We start from the raw sequence: 18,570 nt of genomic DNA, 5'->3' as shown, positions 1-18,570 counted from the left end.
TTCAAGCCCATCCATAACCCTTTTCAACATTTCTTGAAACCCTTTTGGAAGAACAATCATATGGGGCAATAAGGTGAGCCACCCATCATATGCCCTAATACAAGAAGTTTTGCTTCAAATCCAGATCCAAGGTTCAAAATATTGATACATCCGATATGCCTGTATGTTGGACAGTATTGATAGTTTGTTTTTTTTTTTAATTTTTTTAAATCTGGTTCAAATAGGCCGGTTTAAGATCCGTCCACCCCCTGAACCAATTGAAACCCCATTACACTTATGTAGGGGTATATCGGAAAGCTTCTAATACAATACATATCAACTGATATAACCCGATATGTATCAATAGTTTAAACCTTGTCTGAACCTGCCAATAAAACATGTCCTAATACCCTACAAGGAGATCCCAGCTGTTCTGGCCGCTCCTTTTGTGACCGGGTTGGTTTGGTGGTAAGACCTTAATGTTGAGATGAAACAAGATAACTTCTTTTTAGATTAAGGTTTAAAAATTCTCTAGGCCATTTGGAAGGCTAGATTTAGGTTGGTTTTTGAGAGAACCTTTTTCACCCACTTCAGATTAGAGGTGTAAAGTGGGCCATGTTGGGCCGGTCCACCCTAAAGGTGGGTCGTGCTGTGCTGGCCCACAGGCTGCCACGGGCCTTGTCGTCCTCCCTGGTGGAAATTTTGAGGGTCAGCTCAGCACGGCCCACGGCCCACGGCTCATGGCCCAGGCCCATGCAGACCCGTGCCATGCCGGGCTGGGCCACAAGGCGGGCTTTGGGCATGGGCCGAACCGAGATAGACTCACTGAATCTAAATGGATCAAATCAAATGTCATATCAGGGATTCAAGATCACTAGATCAGGATTTAGGAATGAGGATAGGAAACGAATAATAAATTAATAACAAATTTATGATTACCCAATAACCCAAAGAATAAATAAATAAAAGTATAAAACAATTCAAATAGGAATTCAAAATATTGATACATCCGATATGCCTGTATGTTGGACAGTATTGATAGTTTGTTTTTTTTTTAATTTTTTTAAATCTGGTTCAAATAGGCCGGTTTAAGATCCGTCCACCCCCTGAACCAATTGAAACCCCATTACACTTATGTAGGGGTATATCGGAAAGCTTCTAATACAATACATATCAACTGATATAACCCGATATGTATCAATAGTTTAAACCTTGTCTGAACCTGCCAATAAAACATGTCCTAATACCCTACAAGGAGATCCCAGCTGTTCTGGCCGCTCCTTTTGTGACCGGGTTGGTTTGGTGGTAAGACCTTAATGTTGAGATGAAACAAGATAACTTCTTTTTAGATTAAGGTTTAAAAATTCTCTAGGCCATTTGGAATGCTAGATTTAGGTTGGTTTTTGAGAGAACCTTTTTCACCCACTTCAGATTAGAGGTGTAAAGTGGGCCATGTTGGGCCGGTCCACCCTAAAGGTGGGTCGTGCTGTGCTGGCCCACAGGCTGCCACGGGCCTTGTCGTCCTCCCTGGTGGAAATTTTGAGGGTCAGCTCAGCACGGCCCACGGCCCACGGCTCATGGCCCAGGCCCATGCAGACCCGTGCCATGCCGGGCTGGGCCACAAGGCGGGCTTTGGGCATGGGCCGAACCGAGATAGACTCACTGAATCTAAATGGATCAAATCAAATGTCATATCAGGGATTCAAGATCACTAGATCAGGATTTAGGAATGAGGATAGGAAACGAATAATAAATTAATAACAAATTTATGATTACCCAATAACCCAAAGAATAAATAAATAAAAGTATAAAACAATTCAAATAGGAATTTAAAAATCTTTTTTCATTTAAATTTGAATGAATAATGATACAAATTACAAAGCATACAATTATACAAATATTGAAATTATGAAATATATAATGGTTGGATACTTCATAAACTTCATACTTGGATAGTTGGATGAATGAAATATGAAAATGGAATAAATTAATAAAATATAAAAAATACAATATAGAATTATAGACTATATAGACTATATAGTTACAAATTGAAAATACAAAGCTACATTAATAGCAAATAAATTAAATAAAATTAAAACAAAATTTATAATAATTTGACAAAATAAAAAATTGTGGGTTATTTGTTAAAATTTACAATTTAAAGAAAATTTACATATACATTATGATGAAAGCATTCACACACACTTTCATCATCTCCTTCAAGTGAAAAACCAAATATCCGGTGTATGTAATACTGCAGTACTGTAGTAATTTGTAGTATCATGCCCTCCTTTGTCTTGTAATTATAAAGTTGTAATCTATATTCCGCATCATGATTAATAACTACATCTAGCCAACCCTGGTAGGCTGGTACAGTGGTAGTGCCATAGTGTGGTACCTGCAGGTTCTGCACTAAAACAATTAAATAAGACTCCAATGGAAATATAGCCTATAGACACCGGCAGGGTTAGTAGATCACGGATCACGTGCCATGGCGGGATTGGCGGCGAGAAATGTTCTCCAAGACTCCGACTTCTCCCAATATTTTTAAAATTTATTTTCCATTATTTCAAAAATTCATTTAAATTGTGGGTTATTTCTTTTTCCTTCTCATGTATGAGAAAATGTTTAGTCAAATGGCCAGTACCACCCTTGCTACAATAGCTAAAATCTTTTCTACATTTTTGGCAAACTGCTCTTTTTCCCTTCCCCTCAACATCCTCTATTTTAAATATTCTCCAAATCAGGCTACTAAACTTGGGGTTTTGGGAAGAGCTGGCCATTTTTTTCAAATTCTAAAAAAAATAAAATTAATTTAATTGGACTTACCTCGGAATCCCAGATTGCCGGTTCAAAATCCCAATTTGATTTCAACGGTTAAAACCAACGTTCAAGGATCCAAACCTCCCAAATTGCTAACTTGGAGAATCAGACAATCAGCCAATTAGACTATGAGACTATCAGAGTTCACTCAGATGACAGAGAATGTATGAGAGACTGAAAGAGACTGAGAGAGGAAAGATTGAAGAAATTAAGAGAATAACTTGATAAGAGAATTGTTGAATTGGTGTGATGAGAATGATGGAGGATAGGGCTATTTATAGGAATTGAACATAATTCAATTGCCCAAAATACCCAAAAAAACTATCTGTTATTTAGTTATTGGGAGGGGTATTTTGGTCATTGTAAAGTTACTTATAACTTTACCCAAAATGCCCTATCACTTTTTCAACCCTTCATAAGCAAAGTATAGAAACACCCCCCTAATATGACTGTTTATAGCTGTTGTGGGTGTTGGGCCACGGGTGGCCCAACCCGATTTACACCTCTACTACTTCAGATCATGTAGCCCAAGCTTTATCAAAATGGCTCAAAATATTATCCCTGTGCATGAAAATGGAAATAGACTATCTTGTTGAGAGTGGGATTTGAACCCACGCCCTTTCGGACCAGAACCTTAATCTGGCGCCTTAGACCAACTCGGCCATCTCAACTTTTGTTGCTTCTCTTTTCACAGGTAACTTCAATTTATTTTATCCCTGTGCAAGAGAATGGAAATAGACTCTTGTTGAGAGTGGGATTTGAACCCACGCCCTTTCGGACCAGAACCTTAATCTGGCGCCTTAGACCAACTCGGTCATCTCAACTTTTGTTGCTTCTTTAGGCACAAGCAATTTCAATAGGTGTTACTAGAATCTCAAGGAGTGATGAATTCATAGCCCATCTACAGTCCTTCCAAACATTTCTTGAAAATCCTTCTGGAAGAGCAATCATATGGGGCAATAAGGTGAACCACCCATCATATGCCCTAGTGCAAACAGTTTTGCTTGGAATACAGACCCAAGGTTCAAAGTATCAACACATATGTTTGCATATTAGGCAGTATTGATAGCCTTTTTTTTTTTTTTTAAATCTGGTTCAGAGGGATTGATTTAAGGTCTGTCCATCCTCTGAACCAATCGAAACCCCAATATACTTATGTAGGGGCATATCAGGAATCTCCTAATACGATACATATCAAGCGATACATGCCGATATGTATCAATACTTTAAACCCTATCTGAACCTACTGCCAATAAAACATATTCCAAAACCCTTTTGTGACCGGGTTGATTTGGTGGTAAGACCTTGATGTTGAGACGAAACAAAACTTTTTAGATGAAGGTTTAAAAATTCGGGGCCATTTGGAAGGCTAGATTTAGATCGGTTTTTGAGAGAACCTTTCTCACCCACTTCAGCTCATGTAGCCCAAGCTAAATCAAATTGGCTCAAAATGTTATCCCTCTGCAGGAGAATAGAAAAAGGCTATCTTTGTTGAGAGTGGGATTTGAACCCACGCCCTTTCGGACCAGAACCTTAATCTGGCGCCTTAGACCAACTCGGCCATCTCAACTTCTTTTGTTTGGTATTTTACAAGAAATTTCAAATTATTTTAGATGTTACTGGAAGCCTGGAACCCCAAAAAGTGATGAATTCATAGCCCTAGGTAGTTTGACGACGAAGTAGAGATGTTTGGGCAGAAGGGAATTGAGCCAATCGAGTTAAAAAAAAAAAAAAAAAAACAATTAACACATCTGCTGCAGCCTTTGAAGTTTGAACCAGAGAAAATGAAGGATTGGACTGGGTGCCTTCTATTACAGCATTAGTCCATCCTAGGCTCCTTTGGCTTTTAACCTTGGGTCCAACTAGTAAATCAGCTTGGCCTAGAGTTGCACAGAGCAAAATTCATTGTGAACTCTTGGAATTATGGGATTCTGCGATTTATAAGTTGCTTACAAGTGGATGTGGCTTCATACGAGAAATAAAAGTTACACAAAATAATAGAATCAACATCATAAATTAATCAGTCTAAAACTTGAAGTTGCTTACAAAGTGGTTGAGGCTTCATACCAGAGATTCAAATTAGACAGAAAACAAGAATATCAAGAGATCATGCATTAACCTGTGAACTCTGGGAACCTGATGCAATTTTCAAGAACCCAGCCGATGACATCATCACACCGGGCAACCAAAATTGCTCAAACATAAACGATTTCATGCCATGGGAGAACATTCAGAAGACATTGGGATCCAAAATGCGGTTTAAGAGAAATATTTTCAGGATCCTAAGTCCTTTTAGGAATATACAGGATCCCTGTTACAATGGAAGAACATGGAGACTCTGTGACCAACTGAATCTAAGACAATTCCAGGTTTAATCTTATTGGATCTCATTTCTAATAAGGAAAATCGCATCTTGTCTATGATCACAATTGAGGATTTTTTGTCTTAACCGTGAATCAATCACTAATTGAAGCGTGTCCTGAAAGGGATCAAAATTCCAAACAGGATCTTGTATTTCTTCATTTCAAAACAAGACTACCAGAACAAGAAAAATATGCTTAAACTTCTTGTATACAGATAGAGAAACATATATTAGAGAACAGCAGGGGAATCCTGTAGAGAACGCATTAAGCCCTCTCCCCTCTAATTCTTCGTGCAAGCTGAATGTCCTTGGGCATAATTGTGACTCTCTTGGCGTGAATAGCACAAAGGTTGGTGTCTTCAAACAACCCAACCAGATAAGCCTCGGCGGCCTCCTGTAAGGCAGAAACTGCGCTGCTCTGGAACCTAAGGTCAGTCTTAAAGTCCTGAGCGATCTCACGAACGAGCCTCTGGAATGGAAGCTTTCGAATCAAAAGCTCGGTACTCTTTTGGTACTTCCTGATTTCCCTCAGAGCCACCGTCCCAGGTCTGAACCTGTGGGGCTTCTTCACCCCGCCGGTCGCCGGAGCCGACTTCCTGGCGGCCTTGGTTGCTAATTGCTTCCTTGGGGCCTTCCCTCCAGTCGATTTTCTTGCTGTTTGCTTGGTTCTTGCCATTGCCAACGAAAGATACAGAGAAAAGATGAAGAAATTAGGGTTTGTATCATGTGAATGAGAGAGAGAATGAAAATCTGAAGCGAGTGATTAAGGCGATGAGAGGAGGGAATTGTTATATAGGCGGGGAGTGAAATTTTTGAAACATTGGTGAACGTGGCGCCAGTGCTTTCAGGCCGTTGGATTTGAACTGGCACTACTGGTCAGGATTCGTTTTCTTCGAAGCACACGGATCATGATCTGGGACTTAAGACTTCTCCCTCTTATCGGGTTTGGGCTTTAGGCCTTTGGGAATTGTGATTGAATTCACATATGTCCCTACAAAAGGCGCCCCACAAAAGACCCACAGAGCGCAGATGTGATATCTTTGGGACTTGCCACTTGTTCCACTGTCAGAGGATCAGGACCCACAATTTGATGGGTCCTACATAAGAGAAGGAGATCAAATCAGCCCCCCACAATGTTCCACAGCACATCCCATTGTGTATTGAGAACATCTCCTGATGATAATATAGAAATGATATGTTATCATTAGAAAATGTTCTTAATACACAGCGGGGATGGAGTTCAAATCAGCCCCACAACATCCCACAGCACACTCTCATCGTGTATTCAAAACATCTCTCAAGGGGGATGTGCACAAAAATACAAAATTAGACTGGTATCAAGAATAACAAATACATTATTTTCTTTCAGAAAATATCTTGCCACGTGGTTAGAGTTTAAAATAAACCACATGGGTAGACAATTTTAATATTAAAAAATAAACTTCAATTTTTGTAGAAAACAGAAATAAAAAGTAAACCCTAGGCTGACACATGGACTATAGAGATTGTACACATGGTTAATTCAATACTTCCCTCTTGGTAGGTTGAAAATAGAGTGTTAGGCAAGCTCCTCTTAAGAGACCGGATCTGCTCCTCACAAAGGGCGCCTCACACGCACATCCTACCATGTATTGGGAACATCTTCTGTACTTTAAGTTATTATTCACGGGAGATGTTACCAATGCATGGTGGATGTGCATGTAAGACGCCCAAGTGTGAGGAGCAGATCCCATCTCTCCTGTTAAGTAGCCCGTGCCTCACACCGACCACACAGCATGTTCTGACTGCATATGAGAGACATTTCCCATACTTATATTTATTATTTATGGGGAGATACTCCTAATATAAGGTGGGGTGAGGCGTGATCTGTGAAGAATAGATCCCAATTCCCTTAGCAGTAGATATGTCATGTCATTATTGATTGCAGTTATCTTTAAAGAGACCGGATCTGCTCCTCACACAAGGCGCCTCACATGCACATCCTACCATGTATTGAGAACACCTATAAGTTATTATTCATGGGAGATGTTCCCAATGCACAGTGGATGTACATGTGAGGCGCCCCTGTGTGAGAAGCAGATCCCCGTTCCATCTTTAAACTCTTGTAATTTACCTTGATAGGCACATATAGTTTGAAACTGAGTACGAGTGTTCTTTCCTACCATATCCACAAAATTCTTAGGTTTGGACATGAGTTTTGTGCGGGCTTGGCCTGGCCCATCCTAGACTTAAAAAACCGTTGATTGGGCTTAGGCCCAATTTTTTAGGTCTAGAATCCCGGTTTGTGAAAGGAAGGCCCAAGCTTATATCTCAGGTTCTTTATTAATAATTTAATCATAATGCACCCATAACAAAACTGTCCTACTATAAATAAAAGACCCCCTTTCTTTACCCAAAGAATTAAAAAGAAAAAGAGACCACCTTCGCTTCCTTAAAACCCCACTTTGCCTCTATAATGTCCTACTTCAAAAATTATTAAAAATAAATCAAAAAACAACTAAATGAAATTCCAAGAAGAAAGCAATATGTAAACAAAATAAAATAAGATCAAAGAAAAAGAAGTTTATCCGAATGAAGCCAAGGATTGGATATTCCAGATAATAATGCCAAGCCAATCGACTGATTATAAACGGCAGGTCAATATATGTAACTAAAAAATCAAGGTATGAGAACAATGACTTCATAATAGGACAAATCCACTTTTAAGGAGCCAATTCTCTTTTTTAACTTATTTTAAATATTTATAAGTTAAATTTTAAAGATAAGAACTCAAGAAGCCCTTTTTTTTACTAAAAATACTTATTTGGTGACTCAACCCATTGGATAGGGAGAGATTCTATAAGGCTATGTTTGGTTAAGGGAAGAATTTGGTTAGATAGGAAAGTAAGGAATGGGATACGACAAAAAAGAGAAAATGGGTGGAAATTTTTTATGTTTCATCATTTATAGTTGCAAAAGGGAAATAGTGGAAACATCAATCCCAATAACATACAATTAACTAATTAAGATTTTTTTTTGTTAGTTAGTATTTTATTTTATTAATTAATTAGTAATTTCTATATTTTCTTGTTACTTTTAAAAATTTTAATTAATTAATATTTTCTATTAATTGTTTATTTGAATTTATTTAATTCAATTATTAACAAATCGTTAGTCTAATATTAACTCTTAAAAATACAACATAGGTGTTTTTTATGTTAAACAAGTTTCTTCCACCATTTCCACTTTTTATGTCAAATAAGTTTGTAATTCCATTTCTCAAGAATTGAAAAATGTAACCTCACCTTTTTCCCATCCCATCTTATGACATCCAAAAAACCAAACATTGGTAGGGGAAAATATTTGAGAATATTCCTTTTTTACACTTCCCGTAACACAAATTAAACACAACCTAATATAAGGAATATAATACAGTAGATAAGGTATTTGGCACGAGATCAGATTGGTGCCCCAAAAGTGTCCCACATGTACATCGCAGCATGCACTGGAAAATATCTCTCGTACTTGTCATGGAAAGATGTTTCCAATACATGGGTGGATGGTGTTGTGTGGTGTTCCTGGGATGCCCTCTGTGGGGCGCCAATCTGATCTCATTTGGCACTGCATGCTTGCTGAGTTCAGCTTCAGTCAGGGCAAAGCCAGTTCAAGCACCCTTTACTGCCTTGCATTGAGAATATCTTCATGCTTGTATGCTTTATTTTATGAAGAGATATTCCCAATGCAAGAGTAAAAATGGCTGTTAAAACGGTGTGGGCACAGCTTTGCCCTGATAGAAGCCAATCTCACGCTTGCCTTGTTAAATTAGCCTCTACTTTTTATAATCTCAAGAATTTTAATCAATTTGAATTTTGAAAGAAAAATGCAAATGCACAATTCTAATAATTAAAGCTAAGGTAAAAAGAAACACAATGAGTAGAGAGTTCATTTAATTATATTTAACTAAGGTTCTCTCAAACCATATTTAATCCCAAGTCTCTGCTTAACCCACCAACCTTAGTGCCAAAAGATTTCATCCCAAATCTCTGTTATACGAGCCGAAGATCACACTAATTGAGCCTTAGTTGGTGGCTAACCAAATTTTTGGACCACTATTTGGCCTTATTCATTTTTCAAGAACCTATTTTTCTGACAAGTGCATTTATTCATGTTTTTTTTTGTTTAATTTATTTAGGTAAATATATCTTTTTTTTTATTTTTTTAGGTAAATATATCTTACGGGGGCATTTTTTTTACTATTTTAATTTTATTTTTCATTTATCTTTTACTTGAGAAACTCAGTTTACCCAAGTCTGAAAAGGATATCACTTACCTAGGTAAATGATGACTAGCAAAATCAATTTTGCCAAAGATCCCACATATTTCTTAAATAAGAATATGGATAAGTTGGTTAATGGGAGCCACAATTGCATTGACCAACTCCCCCGTCCAAATCCCAAAAACAAATGGGGCCTTTATGTTTAACATGAACCATTGGTTGGCCAAAAGGAGTTGTAAAGGTGTTTAATGCATGTATCAACAAATGGGTAACAAAAGGCTACAACTATTTTTCTATAAAAAAAAAAGATACAACTATTTATGGTCTTGAGCAGTGTTTTTAACCCATCGTGGACCTAGCTGGTTGAATCACTCGAACCATCATTCAGCTAAGATTTTTGATCCAGTTTGAGTAAAACCTGAAGGGAGGCAAAAAATGTTGACTTAAAAAAAAACCATCCAACCTAGATGGTTGACTGTTGACCGGTTTGACCCGGTGGCTAAGTCATGGGTTGCACACTAAGTGTGTATGCAAAGTTCAGGAGGCCATAACTTTGCACTCCGATGCCTGATTGAGGTGATTGTTTTTTTTTTTTTTTTTTTTTGAGTAACTTCTCGAGATCTATATGTCCCAAGGGGCCGTCGATGCCTTGCCTTGCTACTTTTTTCCAAAACACCATCTTTTTAGTATCAAATTACAATTTTTAATATTTTTATAAATAAAAAATTTAAAATAGAATTAAAAAACTTAATTAAATATAAAATAATACATATATTACATATAGAACATAATTATATATTATTTGTTGATAAAATACATGTTTATACATACCTACACAAACAAATACATGTTCATGTATTGCTAATGTGGTACAGTCTGACCCATTTGATCCAAATGGTTGAACCGGTGACTTGTAACCCATAGACAAAAACGATTTGGCCTCCAGGTTGGTTTTTAAAACACTGGTCTTGAGAGGGATGGACTGAATACAAACAAACCTTCCATAGACAAAAATGATTTGTGTGTGTGTATGTGTGTGTTTGTATTTGTGTTTTTTTTCCCCTTTTTATGTGAAATGGCTATTCTCAAACTTAAACACGAGATTTCACGCTTGTTAGCCCAAGATTTTACCCATTTGTTGGTGGCTTCCAATGGCATAAAACATAACATTATAATTTATATTTCAAATGTGAAAGAGATTCAGTTGGAAGTATTTTAGAAAGAGTAAGAGCTAATGGATCTACAATTGGTATTGATGAACAAAAAAAATGCGTTTATTCTTGGAAGACTTAAGTGACAAAAACATGATTAGGAGAGAAAGCAATAATGTTTGCTTGGTGTCATTTGCCTATTGCTTCATCTCTTAGAGTTAAAGAAAATACCAGTTGAACTACTTCCCTTGTTGTTGAGACTGAAACCCATCACCTAGCTAGTTGAATTAATATCCTTCAAATGATTTTTATTAACCAATGCAACCACTAAAATCCAGCATGTGAGAATGAATCCATGACGATTCAATGGGGGAGCTGAGAGCTGAAGGGGATCCACAGTATGCCAATTCACGGGGGAACTCAAAAGGGCAAAAAAAGGCCCAACTTTGGTCTCAGAGGCAAACCCCTGTTGTTTATTGTGGTTTGTTTTCTTTGTTCTTGCTTTCCATGTGTACATTTGTCATCCATCTTTGATGAGAAACTAAGAAGAAAGCCAAAACTCTTCATCGTCCATGTCCCTCTGCTATTTTAGAAGCCCAAAAAATGGAGCAGATAGAATTTGAAAATCATGATAAAATTGGAATGGGTTTTGAAGGCATGAGTGATGGTGATTGCTGCATTGTCCAAGTTGGTCCCCCTTTTCTTTTCCAATCCTTCTTTTTCTTCCCCCCTTTTGCTGGTCTTGAACAAGATTATTCTTGTTTTGTTCATAGAAAAATCAATGGGAATGGTAGCATAGTAAATTTACAAAAGCCGTTAATATTCTAACAATAGATTTATAATGGGAGGCTCTCTAGGGCTATGTTTGGTTTGAAAGAAAAGGTAAGGAAAGGAAGGGAAACATAGGGAAATCTTGTAAAGGTTTCCCTACATTTTCCTTTCGTTCCCTACTTTTTCCATCAAACTAAACACAGAATAGAGGTTTTAAAAAGTGAAGATGAATTTAAAAGAAATGGGAAAATTAAAGGTAAATTTTTTAAATTATTCTTATGGTTTAGCTAATTGACTAACTCTACCCTTAGTGTTTACATATATTGTCTTAAATTACCCTTAAATTTTCCGATAATTATCTAAAACCTCCCTAATTAATCCTATCGACCAACGGTTTTTTGCTTTAATTTTTTAAATGTTTGTAAAAATGAGCCCTCTCAGTCCTAGGAGCGACAAGTGTAAATATCTTATCAAATAATCGCAAGTTTTTCATTTTTTAAAATATAGATATATTTATTTATTTAGAAATTGCTCATTTGTTATCATTAATTTTTCTCGTCAATATTACATTTGTCGGTTCTTTTCATTAATTTGGCCAAAACGTAAAAAAGAACCTGTACAAATACAATGGGACCTTAAATCGGATCCTATGCGTCTGATTTAAATTTGTGTTTGATGTTTAAGAGAGACGGAAGTGATGAATCAATTTTTTGGTGATGACCAATTTTTTGTGCTAACTATCTCGTCATTCGGTCTGCTTTGAACTTTGACTGTTGAGATGAGTCGAGCTGGGCAGGCTAGGTGGCGAGCTGACTATAGTGCCGAGCTGCCTATGAGGTGCTGAGCTAAGCAGGTGGCAAGCTGAATTGATGAGCTCCGTTGCTCCTTAGAGACCTGCAAGGAACCAAATGTTAGAGGACCCGGGGTGGCTAACCTGGCGAGGTCGCTCCGATGCTTAAAACAGTACTCTAATAGTAGACTGCGAGCTAAAAATCACAGTATGAGAGCAAGAATTTGCTTACTTGCTTACTTGCTTGCTTGCCATTGGGGTTGATGCCTTTATATAGGCATTGTTTGGCGTGGGCTTCACGCACCATATCCGAGATTTCTACGAGGTCATCTAAGTGGTTCGAGATTCCTAGAGGTAACCGCCATGCACGTTTACCACCCTCCGGATTGTTCGACACGTGGGCCAACTTCCAAAGATCGTGAGAGTGTTAGGATATTCATGTCGAATTTGTCGGTGAGCACATTTCGCAGGTCGCCAGGTCGGCGCCTGGGGCAAGCCGCCAGGTCGACACATGTGCCAGGCTGCCAGGCCGCCAGGTCGCGCTGGGCCATGCCGCGCCTGGGCCATGTTGCTAGGTTGGACACCATCAACTTGGCAAGTTGTTGCCTGAGTGGTTCTATTTGTTCTGAGGTGCCATGTGTCACAATGTCATAGGAGGGCCAAATCCGCCCTCATTATTTTGGCCCGGAATGAATAATTCAATGAGCTCATAAGCGTTGATTCAATTCCTTAGGCTCTGGGAGCGACTCGCAGTTCGCTCCTTGATTTTGCCCATGCCGAAGAGGCGACTGGGTCTTATGTGGTGAGGAGGTCTTTGCTAGTTCAGTATTTTGGCCCTTAGGCTTTGGGAGCGACTCATAGTCCACTCTCCTTGATCTTGCCCATGCCGAAGAGGCGACTGGGTCTTATGTGGTGCCGAAGTCTTTGTCAGTTCAGCACTTTAGCCCTTAGGCTCTGGGAGCGACTTGTAGTTCACTCTCCTTGATCTTGCCCATGCCGAAGAGGCGACTGTGTCTTATGTGGTGCGAAAGTCTTTGCCAGTTCGACACTTTAGCCCTTAGGATCTGAGGGCGACTTGTAGTCCAATCTCCTTGATCTTTGATTTTGCCCATGCCGAAGAGACGACTGGGACTTGTCTGCCCATGCCGAGGAGGCAACTATGACTTATCGTAGTGCCAAGGTCTTTTATAAGTTCGCCAGCTCGCGCCTGGGCCAGGCCGCCTGGTCGGCGCCCGTACCAGGCTGCAAGGCCACACATGAGCCAGGCTAGCCGCCAGGCCGGTGCTTGGGCTAGGTTTCCATGTCGCGCCTGGGCCAGGCCACCAGGTCGCGCCTGGGGTAGGCCGCCAGCTCGACGCATGTGCCAGGCTGTCAGGCCGCACATGGGCTAGGCCGCCAGGCCACGTCTAGGCCACCAAGTCGGTGCCTTAAAGCTACGACTGCGCTGCATCAGCCTCGTTAGTGACGTTGGTTACCCACTCCTACAAGAAGCTACTAGGAGCTCGACTTATGGGGGCAACACTACTGATTTTAGGTCACCAGCTTGCACGGGAGCCTTGGAAGGCTCGACCGGCAGGGGCATCCATGCAGTCTGTTGTCCGCCTACTCCCGTGGAAGCCATGATAAGCTCATCTTTGTAGAGGGTACCTCGCGAAGATGACTGATGAGGCTTTATCTGAGTTGAAATAAAGTTGGTAGAGTTGCTTAGTCTGTTGGCCATCAACTTCCTGCATAGTCTTTGAGTTCATAGAAAATGGAAATTAAAAAGTGAGAGCTTTTAGTTTCTAAAAGGTGAGAACTTAGCTTTCTGGAAGAGGACTTAGCCTTTCGGAGGATGAGAACTTAGCTTTTTGTAGCGTTTCCCACAGACGGCACCAATTGATGAATCAATTTTTGGTGATGGCCAATTTTTTGTGCTAAGTACCTCGTCATTCGGTCTGCTTCCAAGTGGCTGGTGACTTAGGCCGAAGTGGAGAACTTTGGCTACCGAGCTTAGTCGAGCTGGGCAGGCTAGGTGGCAAGCTGACTATAGTGCCGAGTTGAGTCGAGCTGGGCAGGCTAGGTGGCAAGCTGACTATAGTGCCGAGCTGACCAGGTGGCGAGCTGCCTGTGAGGTGCCGGGCTAACCAAATGCCGAGTTGCTTGTGAGGTGCCAAGCTGTCTGTGAGGTGTCGGGCTGACCAGGTGCTGAGTTGCCTGTGAGGTGCCGGGCTGAGCTAGTGGTGAGCTGCCTGTGTGGTCCCGGGCTGAGCAGGTGGCAAGCTGCCTGTGAGGTGCCAGGTTGAGCAGGTGGCAAGCTGCCTCTGAGGTGCCGAGCTGAGTAGGTGGCGAGCTGAATTGATGAGCTTCGTTGCTCTTTAGAGACCTACAAGGAACCAAATGTCAGAGGACCCGGGGTGGTTAACCCGGCGAGGTCGCTCCGATGCTTAAGTCAGTACTCTCATAGTAGACTGCGAGCTAAAAATCACAATATGAGAGCTAGAGTTTGCTTATTTGCTTACTTGCTTGCTTGCCATTGGGGTTGGTGCCTTTATATAGACATTGTTTGGCGTGGGCTTCACGCACCATATCCGAGATTTCTGCGAGGTCGTCTAAGTGGTTCGAGATTCCTGGAGGTAACCGCCATGCATGTTGACCACCCTCCGGATCGTTCGCCACGTGGGCCAACTTCCAAAGATCGTGGGAGTGTTAGGATATGCATGCCGAATTTGTCGGTGAGCATGTCTTGCAGGTCGCCAGGTCGGCGCCTGGGCCAGGCCGCCAAGTTGGCACATGTGCCAGGCTACCAGGCCGCACATGGGCCAGACCGCCAAGTCACGTTGGGCCAGGCCGCCAGGTTGGTGCCTGTGCTAGGCCGCCAGGTCGCGCTGGGCCAGGCCGCCAGGTTGGACACCATTAACTTGGCAAGTTGTTGCCTAAGTGGTTCTAGTTGTTCTGAGGTGCCATGTGCCACAATGTCATAGGAGGGCCAAATCCGCCCTCATCAAGAAGAATATCTATTATTTCAAAATTTATCTTGCATCAATTATAAATGTTGGCAACAAATAAAGAAAAATTCATAGGATGTATTATAGATTTTGCCAAATTACAATTTTGAAAACTTTTTAGATATTTCAATTAGATAAACTAAGCAAATTAATTTAATATAATTTAATTAGTTATCTTAATTTATTTATGTTAACTTAATTGATTGAATATGATAAAATTAAATAATTTATTAACTCAGTTAATCTAATTAAATATTTAAATTACATTAATTAATTAAAAATAAAAAAATAATTTTACAATCACAACTGATAACTTTAAAGTAATTAGTAAATTCTTTAAAAAAATACATTAAGTGAAATTAAGTAGCTTAATGTTCTTTTAAAGGATAATGTTCCTTAGCTCAAAATAGGCTATAATAGAGATATTGGAATTATTATTATTATTATTATTGGATTATCTATTTTTAGTTAATTTGTTTGTAAGTATCTAGAGATGTAAAACTGGTCATATTGGGCTTGACACAATGGTATGCCGTGCTGCCCATGATCCGCATGCCGGCACAACCCAAAACGACCTATATATATATATATATATATAAAATTTTATTTTCAATTTTATTATATTATTTCATTTTACCATTACATATATAAACAATTGTATGCATCAATGTATTGTAGATTTTGCCAAATTATAAATTTGAAAACTTCTTTAGATATTTCAATTAGATAAATTAAGCAAATCAATTTAATATAATTTAACTAGTTATCTTAATTTACTTATGTTAACTTAATTGATTGAACATGATAAATTAAATAATTTATTAACTCAGTTAATCTAATTACATATTTAAATTACATTAATTACTTAAAAATAAAAAAAAATAATTTTACAATTACAACTAATAACTTTAAAGTAATTAATAAATTCTTTTAAAAAAATACATTAAGTGAAATTAAGTAGCTTAATGTGCTTTTAAATGATAACTAGCGGAGGACCCTGTGTTGCAGGGACTATGAGAAGATAAAGTAGTTTTCAAATAAATAATTTTATGGGTGGACTACTTAAATGTGAGTTCGGCTTCGGTCCGTACAAAGCCTGTTCGAACAACATTTATAGCCTTGCATTGAGAATATTTCTATACTTATGTGCTTTATTTCATTAGGAGATATTCCTAGTGTTAGGTTGGAAGAGGTTGTTCAAACAATGTGAGCATGAGCTTGCACCGACTGAAGTCGAACTCGTTAAATGTACCCTTAACTTTCAAACTCTACTTATATATACCTTGTTGATCAGCCCCATTAATACATCGCTCTAAATGTTTTTATAATGCCAATATTGCCCTTACAACTAAAAACCAAAACCAAGATGGGCTTTTGGTAACAATATTCTAAAACATGTTTGTACTTTTATCTTATTTCTGTTTTCCTGAGCACTGCATTCATATTTTTGTCCAATTCTATTGCTAAAAAACATTGAATTAAGGGACTTATAGAAGACTTTTTTATGGGGTCATAGCAAAACTTGGAGACAACAAAAGCATCTAATGATCGATTAGAATGGATGATTGAATTGCCAATTTTTCACAACAATAAAATATCGAAGGTCAAGACATCAAGCGAAAACCATTTAAAGGAAGAGAAAATGAAGAGATTGAAGGTTTTAAGGAAGAGGGTAAGTGTGACTTACGAGATTTCTTCTCGATTTCATTGATGAGGAATTCACCCATCACTAAGTGAGAGAGAAATTGGAATATTAGTAAACCTGTATAGCAGTAATTTTAATAATGTGCATTCATTGTTATTTATGCATTTACTAATAATTAGTAATTAAGCACGTGTGTTGCACGTGAGATATTTTTCTTCATATTAATTACTTGAATTTTACAGATAAAAATTGAAAATTAACAAAAGTAATAATATGATTATAAATAAATTTAAATGCTTGTAGTAAATGTGTGCATGCATTGCATGTGGAAATCTTAAATTACAATAACAATTATTATTATTATTATTATTATTATTATTATTATTATTATTATTATTATATTTTGTATTCCATTTATCATAAATAAAAATAATTTTTATTTTAACAATTATTTTATTTAATGTGATGAATATATAACATTAGAAATATTTAACCTTCCACCTAAAAAGAAAAATAGTTTGATTTCTTGGTCAACACTAAATTTTGTATTACATTTCCATCATTGATAAAATTATTTCTTATCTATAATACTTATTTTTTTCAATATAATGAATGTATAACATTAGAAATGTACCCAATATTTTTATCTTTTATAAATATATAACAACAAAAAAGTGCCCCAATTTTTTTTTAATTTTTCTTTATTTTTGTGATTCTTTGTATTTTTTATTTCTAAATATTTTTTTATTTGATTATGACATCATTTCATTTATGGGATGATTTTAGATTTGACTTTCCATTTTCATCAATAATAAAATTACTTCTTAAATATAATAATTATTATTTTCAGTATAATGAATATATAATATTAGAGATATATCCAATTCTTTTTTTTATATTTTGATATTTTATTTATTTTTAATTATTATTTAATTATAGCATTATTAGTTAACTCATTGACTCAAATGGTTAAATTGCTTATCCACCACCAAGAAGGAAGAAAATGGTTTTGTTTTCAAATTACTTTTCAAAATATTTATTTTTATGCTATTAAAATTAATATTATGGATTTAATTAGTAGAATTTATTGATAAGATTTTAAATATATGATTTGATGAGAGAATATACCTTAAATATTACATTTAATGAGAGATAATATGAAAAATACTTTTATTTCCAATTGGTTTTAAATTTTATATTCTATTTCCATCATCAATTAAAGCATTTCTTATTTATCATACTTATTATTGTTTAATATATTATGATAAAAGTGTCCCCATTTTTTTATATTTTTTTGCATTTCATCTATTTTTGACTTTTATTATTTATTTGTGGAAACATGGATTGACCCATTTGACTCAAAATGGTTTAATTTCTTACCACCACCTAACACTATATTTTTAGGTATATTTTAAAAGTATAAGTTTTTATGTTATTGAAATTACTAATTTATTATGTATGAATTTAATTAATAGAATTTAATGACGAGAAGAAACAAAAATGTCTTAAATATATGATTCAATGAAGGTAAATGCAAGTCAATAACTTAAGTTTTGGATTTAATGAGAGAGAATTCAATACATTGAATATCTTAATATTACCTTTTTCAACTCATTTAATATCAATAACTGATTACCCTAATTGCCCTCTTGTTTTATAAATAAATTTAAATATGGAAGGGTAAATTTTATCTTGAAAAAATTCCAGAAATATTTTTATGGTTATTCGTGCTTTTTAAAACAGTATAGATAATAAGTGTTTTAAAAACTGATCCAAAGGCTGAACCATTTTTGCCTTAGGTTTGAGG

At 37.2% G+C, this 18,570-nt stretch overlaps 1 protein-coding gene and 3 non-coding genes across 4 annotated transcripts; all 4 read right to left on the bottom strand.

Moving 5' to 3' along the window:
• Positions 1 to 3,392: 3,392 nt before the first annotated feature.
• On the bottom strand, positions 3,393 to 3,473 carry TRNAL-AAG (transfer RNA leucine (anticodon AAG)). The gene has a single exon. It is a non-coding gene; the product is annotated as a tRNA-Leu (tRNA).
• Positions 3,474 to 3,545: 72 nt separating this feature from the next.
• Positions 3,546 to 3,626, bottom strand: TRNAL-AAG (transfer RNA leucine (anticodon AAG)). Its single transcript has one exon. It is a non-coding gene; the product is annotated as a tRNA-Leu (tRNA).
• A 665-nt stretch (positions 3,627 to 4,291) lies between these two features.
• TRNAL-AAG (transfer RNA leucine (anticodon AAG)) lies at positions 4,292 to 4,372 on the bottom strand. Its single transcript has one exon. It is a non-coding gene; the product is annotated as a tRNA-Leu (tRNA).
• A 916-nt stretch (positions 4,373 to 5,288) lies between these two features.
• LOC104589549 (histone H3.2) lies at positions 5,289 to 5,936 on the bottom strand. The gene has a single exon (XM_010247898.3). It carries the CDS (start codon positions 5,838 to 5,840, stop codon positions 5,430 to 5,432), a length of 411 nt encoding a protein of 136 aa, XP_010246200.1. The 5' UTR covers positions 5,841 to 5,936; the 3' UTR covers positions 5,289 to 5,429.
• Positions 5,937 to 18,570: the final 12,634 nt, after the last annotated feature.

This window comes from Nelumbo nucifera, chromosome 4 (assembly GCF_055504915.1).
Source record: "Nelumbo nucifera cultivar China Antique chromosome 4, China Antique-T2T, whole genome shotgun sequence".
Lineage (NCBI taxonomy): Eukaryota > Viridiplantae > Streptophyta > Magnoliopsida > Proteales > Nelumbonaceae > Nelumbo > Nelumbo nucifera.
Note: the sequence above shows the minus strand (reverse complement) of the source record. Positions and strands in the feature narration are given on the sequence as shown.

Coding starts and splice junctions, on each gene's coding strand:
- LOC104589549 (XM_010247898.3), bottom strand. CDS start 5,840: ATGGCAAGAACCAAGCAAACAGCAAGAAAATCGACTGGAGGGAAGGCC.